The sequence below is a fragment of the Delphinapterus leucas genome, chromosome 16 (assembly GCF_059928025.1).
Source record: "Delphinapterus leucas isolate spDelLeu-1000000601 "Yukka" chromosome 16, BTC_Dleu_Yukka2, whole genome shotgun sequence".
NCBI lineage: Eukaryota > Metazoa > Chordata > Mammalia > Artiodactyla > Monodontidae > Delphinapterus > Delphinapterus leucas.
Window position 1 is genome coordinate 75,245,591 of NC_143144.1, and position 22,983 is coordinate 75,268,573.

At 47.9% G+C, this 22,983-nt stretch overlaps 2 protein-coding genes and 2 pseudogenes across 3 annotated transcripts in view; 1 reads left to right on the plus strand and 3 right to left on the minus strand.

The window, feature by feature from the left end:
• Positions 1 to 13,149, minus strand: part of LOC149747331 (uncharacterized) — a 123,742-nt pseudogene extending 110,593 nt beyond the window's left edge.
• NANOS1 (nanos C2HC-type zinc finger 1) lies at positions 13,010 to 19,373 on the plus strand. Its single transcript, XM_089898220.1, has one exon. It carries the CDS (start codon positions 13,148 to 13,150, stop codon positions 14,012 to 14,014), a length of 867 nt encoding a protein of 288 aa, XP_089754346.1. The 5' UTR covers positions 13,010 to 13,147; the 3' UTR covers positions 14,015 to 19,373.
• On the minus strand, positions 17,591 to 18,611 carry LOC111172585 (non-selective voltage-gated ion channel VDAC2 pseudogene; annotated as a pseudogene).
• EIF3A (eukaryotic translation initiation factor 3 subunit A) overlaps positions 19,175 to 22,983 on the minus strand; it is a 33,443-nt gene continuing 29,634 nt past the window's right edge. For both annotated transcript variants that reach the window (XM_022568627.3, XM_089898219.1), the window contains 3 exons: positions 22,175 to 22,376; positions 21,279 to 21,460; positions 19,175 to 20,410 (listed from right to left, as the gene is read on the minus strand). In XM_022568627.3, the coding sequence (XP_022424335.1) occupies positions 20,181 to 20,410; positions 21,279 to 21,460; positions 22,175 to 22,376 (614 nt within the window). In that variant the 3' untranslated portion in view covers positions 19,175 to 20,180. The remainder of the gene's footprint in view (positions 20,411 to 21,278; positions 21,461 to 22,174; positions 22,377 to 22,983) is intronic.

Sequence of the window (22,983 nt, forward strand, 5' to 3'; positions counted from 1 at the left end):
GTTCTCTTGGCCTGAACCGAATCTTCAAGGAACTGCCCAAGCCCAGCCTCACTCCAGAAGTAGGAATGTTGGCAGCTAGGGCTAGATCTCTTTGTTTTCTTTAAAAGTCTCCTTGTGAGGTAAGTTCAGACCCAGCCAGCCTGTCCCTCAGTAGAAGCATTAGTAGCAGCAGAAGGGGTCTCAAGGTGGTACCCGCACTCATCCCTCCCTGGTTCACTCAATCCCCCTTCACTGACCACAACCTATGGTCTCAGAGCTGTGGGCCGGAAGAGGAGCAGGGAGGCCCTGATGAGGAGCAGGACAGTAGCAAGCAGTGACAATGTAGCACAGAAGTACAAATAAGAGTGACTAACTTCAAGGAGGTGCATGGCGGGACGGGGTGTCAGGGAGTTGTACTGATCAGGTCTCCTTCAGAGTCAAGGAGCAGAGCCCCATATCAAACCAGCCTGAACAAAAAGGAGATTTACCGGCTCACTGGGAAGTTTAGGAGTATCAGCTTCAGGTACAGTTGGATCCAGAGGCTGAAGCAATTATGTCATCTGGGCTCTGTCTGTATATGGCTTTCTTCTGCACAGAGGTGCTCTTCCTATGCAGACAAGATAGCCACCAGCAACTGCAGACTCACAGCATCCCAAGTAAACACTGTCAATGAAAACAGCACTTCTCTCCTGCAACATGCTCACATCAATCTCAGGGAAGAGTCTGATTGGTCCTGTTTTGGTCACATGCCCACCACTGAACCAATCTCTATGGCCAGGGGGTTGGATCCTCTGATTGGCCAGCCTGTGTCATATGCTGACCCCTGTGGCAGGGGCAGAGCTGTGACTGACAGCCCTACCAGGCCCACATGGCCTAAGGGAGTTCCTCAGAGGAACCCAAAGGTGGAGTGTGGGAAAGCATGTTGGGCAGACGGCACTCACTTCCCTGATCTACTGCCAAAGGCTTCACTGAAGAGCAGCATATGAGCTGGCTCTGATGGCTAGGCGAGATTTACTGGGGGAGAGTGAAGGGCAGAGGGAACAGGTATGGGACAGCAGTGACCCTAGACAATGGCTGAGAGGGAGAGGGCTATAAACTGAATGTTTGTTCCCCACCTCCCCCAGATTCATATGTTGAAACCTAATCCCCAACGTGAAGGTATATGGAGGTAGGGCCTTTGGGAGGTGATTAGGTGATGAGGATGCAGCCCTTGTGAACAGGATTAGTGCCCTTATAAAAGAGGCTATATGAGGACACAGTGAGAAGACAGCCATCTAAGAACCAGGAAGAAGTCCCCCACCAGACAGCAAATCTGCTGGCGCCTTGATCTTGGACTTCCAGGCTCCAGAACCATGAGAAATAAATTTTATTGTTTATAACCCACCCAGTCTATAGTATCCTGTTATAGCTGCCCTGGCTAAGACAGGAAAGCAGAGAAGACCCCTCAGAACTCCACTCACCTATCTCACTCTAATCTAATTCCCACCTCTCCAGGACCATCATGATGTTTGAATCTAGGGGTGGGAGCAATGGGTGCAGTAGTAAGAGGTGAAGAAACATATAGGACCCAGACTTCCACTTGCGCTGTTTTGAAAACAGACTTTGGCACCACCAAATCCCAGATGAAAGCATGCTCAGGTGTGCAACACAGGGAACCCAGAGGGGCAAAAGGAGGTAGAATGGGCAGGTGTGGCTACCAAGACCTTTCTGGCAGGTGGACCTGGTCCCTGCAATGAGCTGGCTGTAGCCTCCAGGGACAAGGAAGACAGCCACTGTTGGGCTTTAACAGCAGAGGCAGCAGCATCAATGAACCAGGAGCACAAAATTTGGAATCTAACATCCTGGGTTTGAATTTTTTGTATTAAAAAAAAATAAGTATAGAACTATGCACCCTTAATTCCACTGCCTGGAGATGACCACTCTTTTTTTTTTTTTTGGCTGCAACATGCAGCTTGTGGAATCTTAGTTCCCTGACCAGGGCTTGAACCCGTGCCCTTGGCAGTGAGAGCGTGGAATCCTAACCACTGAGTGGCCAGGGAATTCTCAGATTATCACTCTTAGCAATCATATATATATATATATATATATATATATATATATACTTGTACACATATTTTCTTACATATTTCTATATTTTTCACACAAAATATATAAGGGAAAATATACCTACCAAATGTCTCATTTAACAAGATAACAGGGGGGAGTTCGTACAGTTTTGAGACCCTGTTTAACAGTGACAGGTATGAACAATGTTCCATGCCTCTGCCTGTCTTCTTATTTAATGGGGAGGAATCTGAGGTCCAGAGAAAGGAAACCACTTGCGAGTTGCTGGTGGGTCAGAAAGCCGCCCCGGATCCGGCTCACGTAGGACCCTTCCCAGCAGGTGACGCTGCTGCGCGGTGAGTTCCCTTCTGAAGGTGACACTTGTGTTCAACATGGGGGTGGGCAGGGAGCTCTGGCCTCCGGTTGCAGGCAGCAGCTAGGGGGAGGTGGTGCCATCCTACCTTGGCCTCCCCCAGGAGATTCTGGGGCTCACATAACCTCGCAGCAGCCCGCAGGGCAGCTGCTGTGGCTTCCTGGCCAGGACCCTGGACCCTGCCTCCCTCCCACCCTCCAGCCAAGCCCCGTCACTTGGCAGAGGGATGGCCCTAGACCTTACCTCTGGCCCAGAAACAGGTGTGGTCGGTGAAGCCAAAGGCCATGGGTACACCCCGAGCGTGTCCAGACAGTCAACATTCATCTTTGTGCTGTCAGGGGACACACGGTGTGCTTTTCCTGTGGCCAGAGAGTGAATTTCCTTTGGCTCCAGGAAGGGAGCTATTCATTAGCAAATGTCACAGCAGTGGACACCAGGGGCCCTGACGATGCATCCAGCCTCCTGGGAAGCAACTCCATCACCCTGAACCTCTCCCTGGGAGCCAGGGCAAGTGGAGCGATTAAAGGACAGCAGGAGACACACCCAGCAGGGCTGCAGTCTGCTGAGGCAAGAGAGGAAAATCACAGCAGAGTCAGGGTCTAAGGGTTAAGAGCGCCGGCTTTGGAGTCTATTAACCTGGGATCAAAGTCCCTTCTAGCTTTTGCTGGCTGTGTGACACTGGATGCATTGCATTCCCTCTCTGAGTCTCACTGTCCACATCTATAAAATGGGATTACCCATAATACTTACCCCCACCCCGGGTTGTTGAAGAGTAAATGAGGTAACAGGGTAGAGTTCGTAGCTGGACACATTAACCACAGTTATTATTTACCTGGTGGTTCTGAGAGAGGGGACAAATCATTTAAGTAAATATATGTGTCTACATGATAGATACTACAAACATCAAACTATGTGCTAATCATTTTCTAAACTGTACTATACGTTTCCTGCCTTCTTAAACAGTAATTGGAATTTAATATTTTTCTAATAATTCAGAATTAACATTACCAAATAATTATATCCTGCCATCATACGGTAATATCTATAGAGGTGACTGGATGCAAGTTGGGCTATTTGTCCAGGTGCTAGATAGTCCAGCACAAGGTGGCTCTGTTCTAATTGTGCCCACATCAGCTTTTTTTTTTATAAGTTTTTTTTTAATAAATTTATTTACTTAGTTATTTATTTTTGGCTGCGTTGGGTCTTCATAGCTGCATGCAGGCTTTCTCTAGTTTTAGTGAGCGGGGGCTACTCTTCGTTGTGGTGTGAGGGCTTCTCATTGCAGTGGCTTCCCTTGTTGCGGAGCACGGGCTCTAGGTGTGCAGGCTTCAGTAGTTGTGGCATGTGGGCTCAGTAGTTGTGGCTCTCAGGCTCCAGAGCGCAAGCTCAGCAGTTGTGGCGCACAGGCTTAGTTGCTCCGCGGCATGTGGGATCTTCCCAGACCAGGGCTCGAACACATGTCCCCTGCATTGGCAGGCAAATTCTTAACCACTGCGCCACCAGGGAAGTCCCACACATCAGCTGTTTGACAGTTCACTGGTCCCCTCTCTCATGTCTGGTTTTCAGCTACTGCTTTTCATTGCTTTCAACAAGTATCACCCACCCCATCACCACCACCTTACAGTCTGAGCTGAGAAACCAGATAAAGGAGCCTGTTACAAATGTACGTAAAGTAAGTTAATAGGTTCCCAGAGAGCAGCTGACTCTTTTCTGCGCAGCAAAAATGCTTTCGTAGAACTCTCCGAGATAATCACCCAAGCCCTTCCACTCACTTCCCACTTCTCAGCCTCATCCTGGATGGCTGAGGTTTGTGGGGGTCAGACCCCTAGAAAAGTGACCATCACTATGCTCAGATGACGTGACTTCCAACATGCAAGGTGCTCCAAGGTGCTTTGTTTTTCAGATACAGGTAAAATCAATATCACGGACACAACTGCCATCTGCCTTTAGTATTTTTTTTTAGAAATTAGACAAGATTTCATCTGAGTTGAACTCAAGTCTCTGATGCTCCAAGTGTCTTGTTCCAGCCTGAAAGGACCACTTTGAGGACAGGAAGCCACCCTGAGGAAAGCCCATGTCTCCTAACCTCACAGCTTCTCAGCTCTTCCATGGAGCACTCATCTCTGCTCACCTGCCTGTGCCCAGCGCCTTCATCCTGCTATCACAGAGCTTCTCGCATCCAGTGGACATTTGCAAAGTCCCACGATGTGCCAGACACTAGGATGGGCACCGGGGGTCCTTGCCTCCAGAAGCCCCCACCAGGTGAGGGGAGCAGACAGGTAGCAGTGGTTGGTCCTACCTTGTGACCAGGATGTAGCAGGTACAGAGCTTCTGGGCACTCAGAGAAGAGAGTGACCACTTGTACCCGATGGGAAGCAGGGGAAGCTTTACCCAAGAGGGGCCATTTGAGCTGAGCCTTAAATGCAAAAAAGGAAAAAGGAAGGGTATCCCTGGCGGAAGAAACAGCTTGTGCAAAGGTGTGAACATTCACAGCTTGTTTGGAGCCGAGGGAGGGCTGGGCAGAGGCTGAGGCCAGAGTGTAAGTGTCCCATCAGCATGCAACCACCATCATGGAGACAGTCTGAGCAGGACCAGAAAAGGAGCCAGGAATCAATCCCCTGGGGTCCCTTACGTGTTGGCTGTGGCCAGTCTCAGGAGACCCCCCGGTCCTGCTTTCAGATTCAGGGACTCAAGTTCCCATCAGCTTCCAACCCAGGCCCAGATGTATCTTCAAGAGCTTGTGACCGCCTTCTGGAGGCAGCACATGCAGACAGGCCCTGAGGGAGCGTTTCCAGAGGGCAGCTGATTCCCTGGCCAAACACACTAACGATAATCTTGGGTATATTTCCAGACCAGACTCTGACACATTCAAACCAAAAAGACTCAAAGATTTGCATAGTTGATGAAAACTAAAACATCAACAGGCTCCTCCAGCTTGGGGACCACTTTCCCCAATCAGTGATTCAGCAAGAGATATGTGTTCACCTGCCATACACAGGGAGGAGGGCAGGGAGTTTGACACCATCCCTTAAATAAACCATGGTGCATCTTTAGAGCAGCTAAAAAGAATGAGGTAAAAAAAAAAAAAAAAAAGAATGAGGTGGTTCTAAATATACTGAACTGGAAAGCTCCTAAGACGTATTAAATGAAAAAAGCAAATTGCAGGGCTCCCCTGGTGGTGCAGTGGTTAAGAATCCGCCTGCCAGTGCAGGGGACATGGGTTCGAGCCCTAGTCCGGGAAGATCCCACATGCCGCAGAGCAACTAAGCCCATGCGCCACAGCTACTGAGCCTGCGCTCTAGAGCCCGCGAGCCACAACTACTGAAGCCCACGCGCCTAGAGCCCATGCTCCGCAACAAAGGAAGCCACCACAATAAGAACCTCGTGCACCGCAATGAAGAGTAGCCCCCGCTAGCCGCAACTAGAGAAAGCCCGTGCGCAGCAACGAAGACCCAACACAGCCATAAATAAATAAATAAATTTATATTAAAAAAAGCAAATTGCAGAAAAATACATAGGATCTCAGATACACTAAATTTAAAAGATGCACACGCTGTTGTTGCTTGGTATTTTTGTTGTACTTGGCTGTTTGTTTGTTTTAACCACAAATTAAACAACATCATCGCCATCATTATTATGTTTTAGAGTACCCCACACATATACTACTTCCTTCGCTCACCATCCCTTCTTGCAACTCAGGCCCTAGGCAATTACCTTCCATCTGCCTGAGGGACACACACATACACTGCGTAGGGCTTCCTCACCCTACAGGGTCAGGTCCCAACTGGCAAAGGAAACCTCAATTCACCAGCCCAGCTGACCTCTGGATATTCAAAGGTCTAGGGACCCATGACACATGGGTCCCCTGTGTGTTGGTTGGATGCCCCTTGCCAAGGGGTCCCACAGTCCTCTGTACTCTTCCTGTGGGAAGCAGAATAATGGCCCCAAAAGATGCCCACATCCTAATTCCCGGACCCGGAAGACTATGTTACTTTCCATGGCAGAAAGGAATTAAGGTTCCAGGTGGAATTAGGATTGCTAATTAGAGAGCATTAAAATAGAGTACCCTGGATTATCCAGGTGGGCCCAATGTGATCACGAGCATTCTGAAAAGTAGAAGAGGGAAGCAGAAGAAAAACTCCTTTGAAGAAGGAAGGGGGCCACAGCCAAAGGAATGCAGGCGGGCTCGAGAAACTGGAAAAGGCAAGAAAACAGATTCTCCCCTAGAGCCTCTGGAAAAGAACACAGTCCTGCTGACACCTTGATTTTAGCCCAGTGAGATCCAGTTCAGGCTTCTGACCTCCAGAACGGTAAGATAAGTTTGTACTGTTTTGAGCCACTATGTTGGTGATGATTTGTTGCAGCAGCAAAAGGAAACTAATATGTCTCCCACCAAAGTATCATTATCTGTTTGCTTGTCTGTCCACCCCCATCAGAGTATAAGCTCCATGAGCTCAGGAGTAGGCACGTCTTATTCACACTCAGCCCAAAGCCCTGATGGTGAACAAATAAACCTGAGAGCTGGAAAGGGCCAAGAAATCACTTAGGCCACCTAATTATTTTACATGAGAGAAAACTGAGGCCCAGAGAAGGGCAATGACTTGCTTAAGCCTACTCCATCTGTACCAGCCTGGGCCACCACCCTGCCTTCTGGTGCCTAAGGCATAGAAGCCCCAGGACAGGCACAACTGCCAACTGACCATCATGGACAGGCACTGTCAGGGCACAAGAAACCCTAGGGAACTCAGGACAGCTGGGAAAGTCAGGTAAGACCGAGAGAAGATGTCTAAAATGACTTGAGCGATCTTAAAAATGTTAATCCCAGTGGAGCCCCTGGTCCACCAGTAACTACTAGGGCAGAACTGTGCCCAGCACCCACCTGACCAGCTCAATTAGAAAGACACTTTCACTTGAAGCTTCAGAAAGACCCGTGGGCATGTAGGTAATGGCAAACTGAAGGCCTGCTTTCAAGAATCTTATTACACAGCAGAAACTAACACAACATTGTAAGGCAATTATACTCCAATAAAGATGTTAAGAAAAAAAAAAAATCTTAGCATTTCACTCTTCTGGCCAGAGTCAAAGCTTTGGGCAAATTAGGAAAAGGTACTTCTTCCACAAGACACCTTTTTCCATCTGTCAGAATGTTGTCATAATATACCATTCCATCAGAAAAAGACACTTTACTCCCGATTTGCCAGAAAACTATCAGAGATTCACTCATACATGTATTATCACGTCTATGAAGTACAAGGCACCCCCTTAGATGCAAAGCCCTTGCACAGTGCACAACCTGCAGAACCATACACAGCAGCCCTGCTAGGCAGTCTGGTCTCATCCCCTTCGCTGACCTCATCTTCCTCCACCTCAGCCCTCAGGCCCGCTGGAAAACAACCTTGACCTCATAGTTTACCGTTTCATGTCTAACTCCTCCACTAGGGGCCCCAGCTTTTACTCCCTTCCCCTTGCAGACAGCAGGCGTTGAGGATGAGCCTGACAGTCCCAGTCAGAAAGGTGAGGACGTAGGGAGACAGGAAGTAGTGAATTCTAACTGAATGTCTATGGGCCAGGAGCTGGCTGAGGAAATATGGTAGCTCCCAGCACAGGCCTTGGAGAAAGCCCACCCACCACCTACCGGGGAGATGTTCAGTACACTTTTTTAGCCTCCGAAAACCTCATTTTCCTTTCTGTGAAAAGGGTATGATTGTAGCACTGCCGGAAGGATTTAAGAAACTATGAGCTCATGCTGGTGCCTGTAAAGGCTCTGGACGTGCGAGCTGTTATTTCTATTATTATCAGCACCATCAGCCCAGGGACATCTGCCCTTCGGGCTGTCAGCTTCCAGGCATATCTCGCTTTAAACAAAATTGGGATGATACGTATGTCTAAAAGCAAACCACATGGCTAGAAGGAGGGAGGGTGTGTTACAAAGAGAAACGATTACTCGTTATACCAAAGTACCCATTAGATAAATAGATAGAAAAATCCACACCGCTTCTGAGTGGAATTGGTTTTCTCTGGGAACAATCTCTGACACGCTGGATGGGCCCACTTTGGCCCCAGGCGGCTCCTTATACCGTCTCCTCCTGCCCCCCCTGCCTGTGCTCCTAGCCGTCCTCCCCCAGGCGAGCCCCAGAAGCCCCATGGCCAGAGGATGACCGGCTGCATCCAAGTAGGGACAGCCCAGCTTTGGAGAGGGACACAGGTTTAAATGTGAGCTCTGCAGCCTCCCCTCATGGATAACACGAGGACAATCACAGCACCTGCCGCGTGCAGCAGTCGTGTAAGTGGTACCAAGACGATGCTATAAAGCACCTGGTCTGATGGTCGTGGTGTTACCATTACTAATATCAGCTGGGAGACTTCAGCGCAAGGCAGAGTGGGTAAGAGAAGAGCCACCACAAAGCCCCTGTTCTCAGTTCTCTGGATTTTCTTCCTGCCCCCGTTTATACACACACACAATTCTGACATGGTTCTCACCTCCATCTGGCCAGAATGTTGTATCCCACCTTTTTGACAGAATTCCCAAATGCATTTTTTCATGTTACTACGTCTCCATTAGAGTGAATTCAGCTGCAAGTAAAAGAATACCTGACTTGTAGTGGCTGAAACAACAAAGATGTTTAATTATCTTGTGTAACAAATCACAAGACTTCAACAGAAATGTCACCAAGGCTTCATTTCTTTTTTTTTTAATATAGCTTTTCCAGGCAGCCATCACCAGTGTGCCAGCTTTTTCTCCCTTAAGACTTTTGTCACCTCTGGGCTGCCTCAGCTCCACAACCTGTCAGTGACCAGAAGAAGGTGAGGTTCCTGATCTTTTTTTTTTTTTTCTTTTCTTTTTAAAGAAGGGAGCAAACTCCCTCTCAGAGCCCACCTAACAGACATCCCCTTATATTTTAGGGACCGCACCTGGGTCACCAGCCCTCTCCTAGTAAAATCAGGGAAAATAGGCTGTTTCTGCTGGCTCACACCCATCACAGCTCATCCACACAGGGCGAGGGAGAGACTGTTCCAGTACAAAATTAAGAAAGCAAGAAGGAGAAAGTGGCTGTCACTTTACACGATTAGCCCCCTCGCTGATCGAGGAAGGAGCTGGAGCCCAGAGTAAAGTCCCGCGTCCAAGGCCACAGGCGACTTTGCAGAAGGACCAAGATAAAAACCCAGCCCCTGGCCCAGCAAGCTCCCGCCACTTCACCACATGGCTTCTCAACCCACTACAGCCGCCTCTAAGCCCCAAAGGGCAGAAGCCCCGTCCCCGGGACCCTCTGAGCTCGGCCAGAGGCATGACATGCACAAAGTCGACACCGTTACAAAAGTGAGCCCCTGATATACCCAGGCCCCAGGGCGGGGGGAGCCAAAGCACTTCCTGTCCCTCGCGAGAGCTTGGCAGGCGGGTCAGCGGGAACCCAGAGCCTGACAAACAGCATCTCTGTAGCTGCCTGGACACCCGCCAAGCTGCCTCATTCCCTAGGGCTGACCTCATGTTTCTGAAGAGCCTCAAGACGCCTGAGGTCTGTGTGTTGCCTCTCATGGTTCAGTTCTGCTGCCAGCAAAGGAAATGGCCCAGGATGGCGGCTGGGGGCCACGTGGAGAGGTGGAAACTCAGAGCCCAAGCGTCCCTCCCCACCCCTGCCGTCCCTCCCCACCCCTGCCCTGCCCGACTTGTGCCACACAGGCCCCCTTCCAGAAGAAACTGAGCGATGCTGTCTAACCTCTGAGATGAGGCCCGTCCTGATCTGTCTTCCTGCCTCCATCAATCTGAAGGTATCCCTCGAAGACACTGTCACACTCTGACTCCTTCTGTTTCATTCCAGACTTCTGGAAAGGGAACAAAAAGGCAGTCAGACTTCATCTATCGGAGCATCTAAGAACATCTCAGAAGTCAGTTCCACTGCCTCAAAGGGAGCTGGAGAGCTCATCTGAGGCCTGTGCTTGGTGACAAAAGTAACTCCTGATTTACCCTAGAGCTGGACCAGGCAGCCACTCCAGGCTTTCTGCGGTCACTGACGGTGTACTGAGGCCCAGGGTGTCACCCGCCAAAAAAAAAAAAGCCTTTATGAACTTGGCCTCCACTTCCAGACATTCTTTCAGGGCAAAACACCTACTGTGGGCAAGGCCAACAGCAGACAAGGTGAGCAGCCTAGGGAAAGAGCACGGAGCCAGGCCCCAGGACACATGAGCATCCTTTCACTTCTCTCCAGGGCATCTATCTGACAATCACCACAACCCACCCACCCATTCATGTTCACTTAAAAGTGTTTGTTCCCCTTGCAAAACCACAAGGGCTAAAAAGTCATGTGAGGGAGGAAAGAAGGCCTCGCTTATTTGCCATCCTCTCTTTGGCCTGACCAAGGGGGACTGGGCCCAGCAGCTGGCGGTTTTAAACTTTCCTTGCAGAAGTTTTTCTCAGAATGGTAGCTCCAGTCTTCAGAACTTGAAAAGCCTGCATACCTTGAAAGTATGCAGGCTGCAGGAATTTTCCATTTATAGAATAATATCCTTCATACCACTCTGGGGGCCAGCGTTCTCGTGGTAAGAGCTCGGAGTTCAGTGTCAGCAAACCCGCCACACTTCTGCAGGAGCCCCACGCCATCTGGGCCCTTTTATTTATTTTCGGTGGGAGACGGGAGGAAATAAAGGAATAGCTTTTTAACTTGAGTGCCAACACAAACTTGGAAAAGGAACTGGGTTGGCAAGTGCAGAATATCACTGCCTGGTTGGGGACTTAGCTGTTAGGGAGTAGTAGGTGAGGAAGAGACTGAAAAACATTTCTTCCACCCCACATGCAGACAGGTGGCCAGAACAGGCAACACGTTACCGCCTCAAGGCCTTCCCCATGCCTGCTACATGGCCTCTGGATTGCTCCCGAGGGCAGGGGCCCACGCCAAAGGCACAAGGCCCCACCTCACTTCTCTTCTTCCAGTTTTCCCTGTGTGCTACACTAGATTTCTGCTGATGCACGCACAGACTCAAAGTCTGAAATACCTCCAGGTTCCATGATAGAGTGGCAAGGCCACCATGCCAGTCATGAAGAGGCCTGAGTCCTTGTTCTGGCTGTGACAAATTCACCGCGTGACCTTAAAGGAGCCCTTCTCTTCTCTGGGTCTCATTTTCTTCACCTGTAAAGTAAGATCGGAGTGAATAATCCCAAAGATCCCTTCCACTGCTAACATTCTGACTCACTCATTCATTCTAATGTTAACCTGTGCCAGCGCTAGGTTCTGGACATCCCCTCCTGGGCTATTCTAAACCTGCTGGGCACAGCCAGACCCATCAGCATAGCCTAATGACCGCTCATGACAGCTGCAACACCAGCCTCCCAGTCCTTGTTTCAATAGCCACAGCTCCTCCAGAGAGAGGAAGGAAAACCCTGCCCTGCCCCATGAAGCCAACTCTGCCTGCCAGCTCAGCCACCAGAGGAGGTGTTTTCCCACAGTACCCTACAAGAATCCTCCCAGTAGCTAATACCTTTCCTACTTTCCATCTTTTTAAAAAAATGTATTGCCGCTTCTCCTGGGAAGGACATAACAACCTTGCGGCCACCTAATCAAGTCTTCTGATTTATTGTCCAAGTTTTTAGAAAACAATTTTATTCATTTCAAAGTATTCAACTGTGACGCTGAATATGCTGTTATTCAAATTGCACATACACCTAAGATTTTAATACAGCCCCCTGCCCCGGGGTTGGGGGTGGGGCAGGAAGCATGGGGAGATACACACACACACACACACACACACACCCATCACTGTCCTAAGGCCGGAAGATTATCTGGCCCAGCCCGCATCCCCACCTGTCACCAGCTAATGGCCACCTAGTATCGGAACACCTGTTGGGAGGTGCGTCGTGCTGTGGAAAAGTCCTGCGTCCTTCCACTACTTACTAGGCAAGAACCAAAACCTCTCTGAACCTCTCTGAGGTTTGTGCGAGGATTTCACCCAGTTGAAAGCTCTCCAAAACGCTGTGCAAACGGAAGTTACTTGATTGCTGGGCTGCTCTGACTTAAAAACTGCATCCTTAGGTCGCGCCAAGTCTTGCCTCCCCACGTCTTTTCTTGCCGATGCTGGTGAGAAGGAGAGAGGATAGGGGTTTCTCAGAAGGCAGAAGGCTAGCCCAGGGCACTAAAGGCTGGGAGGTGGGTCTCACCACCAGGCCGAGGGAGATCCAGGCCTGGTCATCGGTTCCAAACCCAGAGAACAAGGCTCAGGCTCAGGCGGTCCCCAGCGGCCGCCCCTCCCGTACTCCTCTCCCCTACTTTCCCCTCCCCTACCAGCTGCGCGGTAGGGCACGCCCCCTCCCCCGATTCACCAATCAGAGTCCGGAGCGGCGCCCGTGGCGCAGGGGGCTCAGGTCGGCAGCCAATTAGCGCAGCGGCCCGAGGCGGTGCCTCGCCCGCCCACTCCCAGAATGAAAGCCGCCCCGCAGCTGGCGAGGCTGGCGCAGCGCGTGGGGCGCGGGAGCCGCGCGGGCGGGAGTAGAGCGCGCTCACTGCCTGCCTGCCCGCCCGCCCGCCCCCCCGCGCGTCCGCCTCCGCTCCGCCTCGGTCCGGGGCTCGGGCGAGGTGGCCGGGGCGGGGTAGGGCAGGGGGCAGGGCCGAGGCGACGAAGCCGGGGGCGGGGAGGAGCGGGGCGCGATAAAAGGCGGCGAAGCGGCCCCACCCCGAGGCAGGCCGGCGGGCAGGTTCGGCGCGTCCCTTCCGTCCGGCCCGCGCCGGCGGCGGGGAGGCGGCGCGCGCGGCCCGTAGCCCACCCATGGAGGCTTTTCCCTGGGCGCCCCGCTCGCCCCGCCGCGGCCGTGCACCCCCGCCCATGGCGCTCGTGCCTAGCGCCCGGTACGTGAGCTCCCAGCGCCCAGTGCACCCGCAACCCTTCAGCTCGTGGAACGACTACCTGGGGCTCGCCACGCTCATCACCAAGGCGGTGGACGGCGAGCCGCGCTTCGGCTGCGCCCGCGGCGGGGACGGCGGCGGCGAGGGTTCCCCGCCCTCCTCTTCTTCCTCGTCGTGCTGCTCCCCCCACGCTGGGGCCGGGCCCGGGACACTGGGGCCCGCGCTGGGGCCGCCCGACGACGACGACGACGACGACAGCGATGAGCCGGGATCCCGGGGCCGCTACCTGGGGGGCGCGCTGGAGCTGCGCACGCTAGAGCTGTGCGCGGACCCCGCCGAGGCCGGGCTGCTGGAGGAGCGTTTTGCCGAGCTGAGCCCGTTCGCTGGTCGCGCCGCCGCCGTGCTGCTGGGCTGCGCCCCCGCCGCTGCTGCCACCGCCGAAGTGGCGCCGCGCGAGGAGCGGGCCGCGGCGTGGGCGGCTGAGCCCAGGCTGCACGCCGCCTCCGGGGCGGCCGCCGCCCGGCTGCTCAAGCCCGAGCTGCAGGTGTGTGTGTTCTGCCGGAACAACAAGGAGGCGGTGGCGCTCTACACCACCCACATCCTGAAGGGACCCGACGGGCGAGTGCTGTGCCCCGTGCTGCGCCGCTACACGTGCCCCCTGTGCGGCGCTAGTGGTGACAACGCACACACCATCAAGTACTGTCCGCTCTCCAAAGTGCCACCGCCGCCCGCCACCCGCCCGCCGCCGCGCAGCGCCAGGGACGGCCTGCCCGGCAAGAAGCTGCGTTGAGGACCCGGGCTCCGGTATGCTGCTGCCACCTGACGCCACCAGGGTCGCCGCCTGCCCACTCTCGTATTTGGTCTGCGCACTCTCTCTCCCTTGCTGCTGGGGAGCATGGAGCTCAGCAGTTGGCTCAACTTGGGATGTCGTCTTGGTTTTCTCAAAGGAAGCCGACGGTACTGAGTACTTTGCTGTCGAAGAGCGGTTGAGAGTAGACGCTAAAGTCTTGATTTATCTCTGGTTTGTGCACATCCAGACGGTGAAGGCTGGGTATTCCGCTAACTGAAATGTGGCAACTTAGAGGCGCTGTTTATTTATACGTCGACCTATTTTAGATGCGCATCAGTATGAAATTGTCTCAGTCTAATCTTGGATGTTTAATTTTATGAATGGAGGCACTTTATTAGGTCTAGAATATTTTTTTAAAAGCCTCTTAACTGAACTTAACTGGCGATTTTATGGAATGTCAGCAAAATGACTTTTATTGTTTGAAACAAGTAATATTTCTGTTGTCCTTAATCAGTTATTATAATTCCAGGTGAAGCAAGCCCCCTGGCCTGGTAGCATCATTAAGTGAAGGCTTAGTAAACTTTCCAGTATTAGTTTGGGTGGGTGTTCCCTCCTTGTGGCTTGTTTCTGTCCTAGCTGGATGTAGCAGGTAGAATACAGCTCCTTATCCTTTTATGTACCACATCTTTTATTACTGAACGAGCAACTAGTGTTTCCCACCTTTAAAAGTCGTGCCAAGTTATAATGTTGTGTACACACTTGAAAATGGTGCTGTTTAAAAAGACTTGTGCATTTATACAGTAACAGTATGTTAATTCATTCATTCATTTATACAGTATGTTAACTCTGGTACTTGGCCTTTTGTCTATGCCCCCCACCCCATTCCAGTTTTTCAAAACATTTGTCATCCTTCAGATCAAAAGGGAGTAGTATTAATTCACTGTCTGAATTGCTCAATTTCAGGGTTCCTGAATAGTGGAAAGCTCATTCCAGCTGTTGCCTCTCAAACTAAATGTAAGATGGAATCCTTTGAGCTCTAGAAGGTCAATGTAATAACCTGGGTTCAGGAAGGTTCCACTCGGGGCTGTGTTGGCTTTAAGCATCAGAGGCAGTCCTCAAACTGGTATAAGCACTAATTAAAGGAACTATTGTGGGGGGGGGGGGCGGGAGACAAGGAACACAGCCTCTCATGTTCCCATTCTCAGTGGAAGATAACCCTTCTCTTTCTGGAATACCACCAGTTATCCATAAATGAGATTAAATCTAATCCTTAGCAAAGGTGCTTGACTCCTACTTTAACGTCCCACCCTCATTTTCAAATCCACTGTAGTGAGCACCATGCCATATCTACCATCAGGACAGACACAGAAGGCAAAAATGGAAATGAATTAAGATGAAGTCATCTGAAATGTATAAAATCACTATCTGAAAATACCAGCAAGAGATTTAGTCTTATAGAGGAGGAGAGCTTAGCTAGGTTATTAAAAATTAGACTGCTTTCATGGTAAACAACTAACTTCCTCCACAGCAAATTTGCCTGATTTGAACATCCTTTGAAGCTGCTGTAACACTGGGGGGGCTTCCCTGGTGGCACAGTGGTTGAGAGTTCGCCTGCCGTTGCAGGGGACACGGGTTCGTGCCCCGGTTTGGGAAGATCCCACATGCCGCAGAGCGGCTAGGCCCGTGAGCCATGGCCGCTGAGCCTGCGCGTCTGGAGCCTGTGCTCCGCAACAGGAGAGGCCACAACAGTGAGAGGCCCGCGTACCGCAAAAAAAAAAATAACACTGGGGATAGCTATGAGCGTTTATTGGTCAAAGGAAGGTGCATGGGCGGGGGATGGACAGGACGATTTCTTGGTCAGGAAAAAATAATCCACTTGACTAGGCCTAAACTCAAGTAGCTTAATAAAACCATGAAATTAACTTATTTTCTTCAGTTTTTCTAGAAAACATACCAGTTTAAATTAGACTTGCTTTTTAAGGAGTTTTCAGGTCAACATGAATTCCCTGTTACCTCTTGCCACTGCTCTAATTATACCTTTTCAAGAGTTATTAACTGAGAGGTGCATTCTGCAGACCAGAAGATATGGTTAAGGTGACTTATAACCATATCAGCCCCCCAAATTTGCCTGTTCTCCAGCTAACTTTAACTCCCAGTATTTTACGCATGAACAGGGAATATCAGTAGTTTTGCAGAGATCTCTTACGAAAAGTTTACTAACCACGCTAATACCTTTAAAAGCAACTCTCAATCTGAAACATGTTTTAAACACTTGAAAAGCTAAATTTAGGGTAAAAGAAACCCAATTTTTTGAAGTGTTAAAAAGTATCCACAATAGTGTGATGAAGTTGTTTTCATAAGAACAGACTGCATATTTGGCCAAAAAAAAAAAAAAGTATGGAATCCTCAAAAGAGCTTCACCAACTGTGCAGGCACAGACTGCTTTGTATTTTAAAATTATACCACAAATACACATGTACTTCAAAGAAGAATTTCAGTGTTAGTCCTAATTTTCTAATCTGTTCTTAGCTACAACATGAACATTCCGTTAATTTCCTGTATACTTCAATTAGACTTATGAAATCATGAATCAGTCTACAGCCAAATCATGCCACACCATATAGGCGCCAACCTCCTCCTGGTAGCCACTATGGACAACTACTAGGATGTCGAGTCTTTTTTGGGCCGTTGTCTCTGCCCTCAGACCCATCCATATTGACACAAATAATATCCCCATCTAAAAAGTTAGAAATCAGGCTTCCCTGGTGGCGCAGTGGTTGAGAGTCTGCCTGCTGACGCAGGGGACACGGGTTCGTGCCCCGGTCCGGGAAGATCCCACATGCCGCGGGGACGCTGAGCCTGCACGTCCAGAGCCTGTGCTCCGCAACGGGAGAGGCCACAACAACAGTGAGAGGCCCACGTACCGCAAAAAAAATAATAAATATAAAAATGCAGAAACCACTGGCAACATGGAAGACAGTGAGTAGGTTGGTCGTTCAGCTTTCCTTTGACACCTGTGAATAAACAGTGGGGGAGGGGGTAAGGTGGTGAGGCCTTGGGAGTGGAAACCTAAGAGCGGGATCACAACAGCTGCAGACTATTCTGCCTTTACCCTGTGCTCTGATTCCGATACCCAGGACAAAGAACTTGGGACACGCATCTGTAACTCATCTAAACAAACCAGCGTAAACGAATCGTCTGCTGCGGCCTATCTGTGATGGCCCAGGCACAGTCCTGTTCTAGTAACTTAAGACAGAGCAGGTTACTGCCCCAAGGTTTTTCACTTGTTACAAAAGGTAAGACCCTCTCCTCACAAAAGAGGACCTTTTAAGACTTTCACTTGTTTGAAATCCAGATATTAAGAAAAATGTTTTTTAAAGTGTTTTTTTTTTCAGTTTTCATAAAGGTCTATTTCATTATTGGTGGGTAGCGCATTTAACAGTTAAATACATTTAAATAATGTAGAGGTGACTGCACGACTGCAGCATTGGTAACTAGATAACCAATTCAACTAGAAACCAGCTAACAAGTAACTGCCTAAATATTTAAAACACAGCTCTTTAGATCATCCTTTGTTTTGATCACCTTCCTGGGTGGAGGCGGGGGAAGCCTGCTGGTGACACTGGAAATATATTAAGGCCATGTCTTCTGATATCCATTCCCAGAGGTTTCTTTCAGCTGGATTAAAGCCTCCAGCTCCAGGGCAAGCCCAAGGTTGTGGCCCCCAGCATTAATGCTCTTCCCATCTACCAGAGCAGACAGTTAAGTTTCACACCAGGCCTCAGAGTCTGAGTGTAGCCCATTCCAACTGAACTAGAGTTGTTGACTTTTGCAGAAATGGAGGCAGTGAGATCCAAACGATATTTGGCTGCAATGCCAAAGCGAGTGCAGTTGGTTCCTGATGTCCAAGCAAGGTTTACTGAAGTGTCAAGATCTTCACATACTTTTTGATAAACTGATCCTCCAAATTCCGTCCCATCACTGACCTTAGTGTGTAGCTGGAAGTCCCCAGTCCTGCAGCCCACTGCAAGGTTATTCCTTGTCAGCTTTGACTTGGCACTATCAAAGGTCATCTGGTACCCAGCAAGCCAGCCCTCATAACCAAAGACTGCTGAACCGTGGATTCCAGGTCCAGCAAAGTCAACACCACAACCAAGGTTTATACATTCCCTCTTGTAAGAAAACTTGATTTTACCACATTTCTTTCCTGTGTTTGGTGAAAAGGTGGTATCAAATGTCAGTTTCAAACCTTGACAAATCTGGTCTTCAAGAGCGATTTCAGAGTATTATCAGTGTTGCACTTTTCTGTGAAAGTCAGACCACGCTCACACCATTTATATTTGGTCTCCAAGGTCCCGGTAACTTTACCAGTGTCTGCATTAGATGAACCAGATGTTGAGAATTCCACGCCACTGCATGACTTTGTTTTCACATCCAGTTTCACCAACCCAAAACCAAATCCTTGGTTGAAAATATCTCTGGCAGCTTTGCCAAGGTCAGCATATGATGGAGGAATACACATTGGCCGCGGGCAGTTCTGTCCGTAGGTCGCTATGGCGAGGCCAAGGGGAGAGGTGATCCGGTGGTCTCCTGGGGGGGAGGGGGAGGCGCCGCTGCCACCCCGCTAGCAGCTGAGGCTGCTCGGCTCACTCGGGGTCCGGCTGCAGCTCTAAAGTGGTTTCTATCATTGTTAACGTCGAAAAGGAGAGGCTGCATCTGATTAAGTTTTAAAAAAGCATCAATACTCCCTCTTCTGGCCTTAGGGCTATACCAACAGAAATTCTCACCACTACTCACACCAGGAAGAATGTAAGTGCCTACAGCCACTATAAATTTGCAACTAACATTCTGTGAAACCAATTATGATTTTTCTAATTTCAGGGGAAAACCCAAGATGTACTGCACACACACCGTACTCACAGAGAGGACAGCTTTACAAGGAAACTAAGGGGTTCATCAAGGAACAGAGGAGGACGTTTTAGTGGAAACATCCTAGCCACATTTGCTTTCTGTTATATTTAGGTTATGTTCTTTGATACCCAACAGTGAGAAATTTAACAGCACTGGTAAAAACTCAAGTGAAAAAACCTCAACTGAATACGCAAGCTCAGCATTATAAACAAAACACTTTGACTGTAACCACAAATCAACACTAAAACAAATTCTCTAAGTATTTTATTTATCATTGAAGAAAAAACACAGCAGCAAGTTCTGTGTTGGCTTCAATAAGACCAAATAGTTAATCTTTAACATAGCTACTACACTCCAGAATTGAAGTCAACACAGTCATTACTACAAATTACTTGGTGAAAGAATCTATCCCGAAGAGAAAGGAAATTAGGAAAAACAATTTAAACAATTCCTCCAAACCACACACTTATAAATATTGTCATATTTAAAATGCTTGAAAGGCATGAATTCTCCATAAATGGAAAAGCGGTTTGCTATTGGCAACAGAAAAAAACTCAGCAACAGTTTACCAAATGCTTTAAAATGTAAAAGCTGTATGTATCTGTTCTGGATTCACACTTTAGCAGTATTCTTGTCATTACAATAATGACTGCAAATTGGTTTATACTCACCTTCTCTCAAGTAAAATCTACCGAAACTTCCTTTGTATCCGGTGTGTGTAATGCTTACTGCACTTACAGTAAACCTAAAAACTTTCTAAATTTAGTGAATAGTAAATACCTCAAAATACCTCGAGGTACGTCTCAACCGCTAGTGGTGTGAGAATTGTTTCAGCTCTCTGCTTTAGCGTCTTCAAATACATTTTCTATAACAGAATCTTACTTCATTCCAAATTAATATCAGGTATTTCGAAATCAAAAGAAAAAAGATCAGTTCTATACCAAGATACGGGTGTTACTGAATACCTGAAGAATTCCCATTTTAAATTTATTTTTTAGTTTTTCTTTTTTGTAAACAAATGATTGATGAAACAATGCAACACCTCAAATTCCAAAAAATGGCATGGTTTTCCAACCTTCTGTGGATACGGTGCATGATCAACCTATTACATAGGGTTAATACAAGTTCATGCTTTTTGTGTTATGGTGAGACATTAAAGAGTCCAATTTAGATTGGTTGAAACACAAGTATAATAATTCCTTGAATGTGATCAAACCTATGTGAAGACATGAGTCTGAGTCCATTATCTTGAGATTTAACGTCGTACTGTGGTCCATCCATCTTCATCAGTCTCATTTTTAGTGCGACGAAGAGATTCCCTATCTTTCTCAGCTCTCCATGAGGTCTTCTCTTTTTCACCCTCTCTGTCTCGGTCTCGATCTCTTTCTCGATCTCTTGAAAGAGCTGCAGGAGGAACACGACGAGGGGCATCCCGCTCTTCTGCCCGGTCATCTTTCCTGTCATCAGCGCGTCTCCAAGAACTTACTTTTAATTTAAAAAAAAGGAGAGAGAATAAATTTGTACTGTATGCTATTAGCTCAGACTAAACAGAGCTGAAGCAAAAGGAATGCCTCAAATTACTCGGAAATCCTGTACTGAAGATAGTGATAGAGCATCATTTAAAAAAACAATAAAAGCTAAATAAATACACTTTAATCATTTTGATACAATTTCTGAAAAACCTTCAAAACAATATACAGACTTAGAAATATAAGTTTGCAAGCAAGAAGAAATCACCGGCCTAGGAAGTGTCCTAATTTTTTTTAAAATTTAGGATAAGGTGACAAAAATCTGGCTGAATAAAAACTTTTTAAAGGATTTTTGGCTCCTGTTGAAGAAGATTTAACAGCAAATAAATGAAACAATATATTTCATTACGGCTATCAAAGAAGAAATACCCTTACAATCTGGTTTGTAACAAACCAAATAGTAAAAGCTTGTGAGGCAACTACTTAAGTGCTACGGTCATTTTAAACAAAGCATTTTTTACTAAAGCTTCCATTGTTACAATTCCAGAGAAAGAATGTTTTATACTTTGTGCTTATCTACCAGGACCTTACTTCTTTCCGTCTTTACATAAAATAAACTCTTTTTGTAAAAATCAATATAGGTATCGCTTACTACACCATTGAATTAGTCTACTACTATACTTTAAATTTAAAGATGAGCTCAACGTCACAAAGCAACCAGTGACTAAGTTTGTGAGAACCTTGAACTCTAAATGAAATAAAAGATCTACGTGTCCATCTTGTTTTTGGTGTTCATACAAATTTAAGACATAGCAAAACCCCAAATTCCCTCATATATTATGGCTCTCCAGGGTTCAGCGGTCATACAGAAAGAACATCTCTACCTTCCTCACGCTCTGGTCTGAGAGGAGGTCCTCTTCGGTCTCTGTCATCTCGCCTCTCTCTCAGATCACGGCGCTCATCCCTCTCCCGACGGCGGTCATCCCGCTCCCTGTCGTCACGACGACTTGCATCTCTCCAGCTTGAAGATTCCTCAGCTGGTCCTCTTCTCCAGCCAGCTTCATCCCTGTAGCCATTCAAAATGACACGTTAAGTTCTGTCATTAGACTCTACGGGTTAATTTTAAGTGAATATATCACATCCAAGTTAGCAAATAGTAACAGGAATAGTTTAAACTCGTGACTTGACCTCCAACTGATGCCTCAGGCATGGAGGTCAAATGAGAACACCTGGCTCTGCACTGTCCAACACAGCAGTCATGACTCACTCCAAATGCTCAACAGTCAAACGTGACTGCTGGTTACCAGACAAACATTACATATACAGGACATTTTCATCCTTGCAGGAAACTGTACTGAACTGTGCTGGTCTAGATTAGTACAAAGCCACTTTGACCAGAGGAAGTAAGCTAGAATTCTTACTACTAATAAAAGTAAAGAGGCTTTTAATAATTTAAAGGCAATAAACTGACCTCAACCACAAGGGAAAAGCAACTGGCAGTGAAGAACCTCGACTGGTTCCACTGCCATAGAGCTACACAGCCCACAGCCAGCCACACAGCTCCAGCCTCCATGTCCTCACTCTGTAGAGAGGGAACTGGTTCAATTAAGATGACCTCTAATTTTTTAAAAATCTACACTCTGATTCTACTAGATAAATTGGGGGAAATGAAGGGGATGAGCACCATTTTTCAAAAATAGTTGGGAATGCATAAGAGAGCATTAAAAGAATCCTAACTGTAATGCCACAGACACTTTTTTTTAAAATTAGAATATCAAACCTCGGCCGTCTGAAGCGGTCCTCTCGATCCCCATCTCTCTCTCTGTCTCTTTCTCTCTCCGGATCCCTGTCGTTCTCATCACGATCTTGATTATCTCGGTCTCTCTCTTTTTCCCTATCCCATTCACGGTCTTCTGATGGTCTCGATTCTCGAGGTGGACCCCAACTCTCTTCTCTGGCTTTTTCTTTCTCTCTCCATCCACCTACGTTTTTAAAAAAAGAAAAAAAAAATTCCACTCAAGAAACAGATTGGCAGCCATAAATCTTGATGTTAATCCATCACCATTACAAATGCTAATTAAGACACTCTACCTCATTTTTAAAAAACCAACTAAATTCATTTACCTCATTTCATGGAACCACCAACTCCTATTTATGACTACCTATTATTGTTTTTCTAACATATAACATATAGGAACTTTTATAGCCTGGGTTAAATGTTCCATATGCAGAGATTTCAGGTATAAAAATCTGTTCTGATGGTAAAGACAAGTCATTTAAGCAGAAAACTCAAAGGGTGAGGGGTAGGATCTAGATCTCTGAGAGGCAGAACCCCAATTACTAGTTCATTTATACCTTGCAACATTTTCAAAACCTTTCTAACTAAAGACTCTTTCCTTTCACATTCATGCCCCCCACCATTTACCACCCATAAAAAGTCCTGAAATAAGGATAAATCCTTTGGCCCTGCTCAATATCTCACACTTAGCCATGGGGTGTCCAAATCCAGAAACAATATATACATGTACGCATGCACGCACAAAAAGAAACCAAAGGAAGCAGAGATTTCAATGAAAATGTATCACAGCT

What these genes read in the sequence shown, in the direction of transcription:
- NANOS1 (XM_089898220.1), top strand. Translation starts at nt 13,148, where the DNA reads ATGGAGGCTTTTCCCTGGGCGCCCCGCTCGCCCCGCCGCGGCCGTGCA.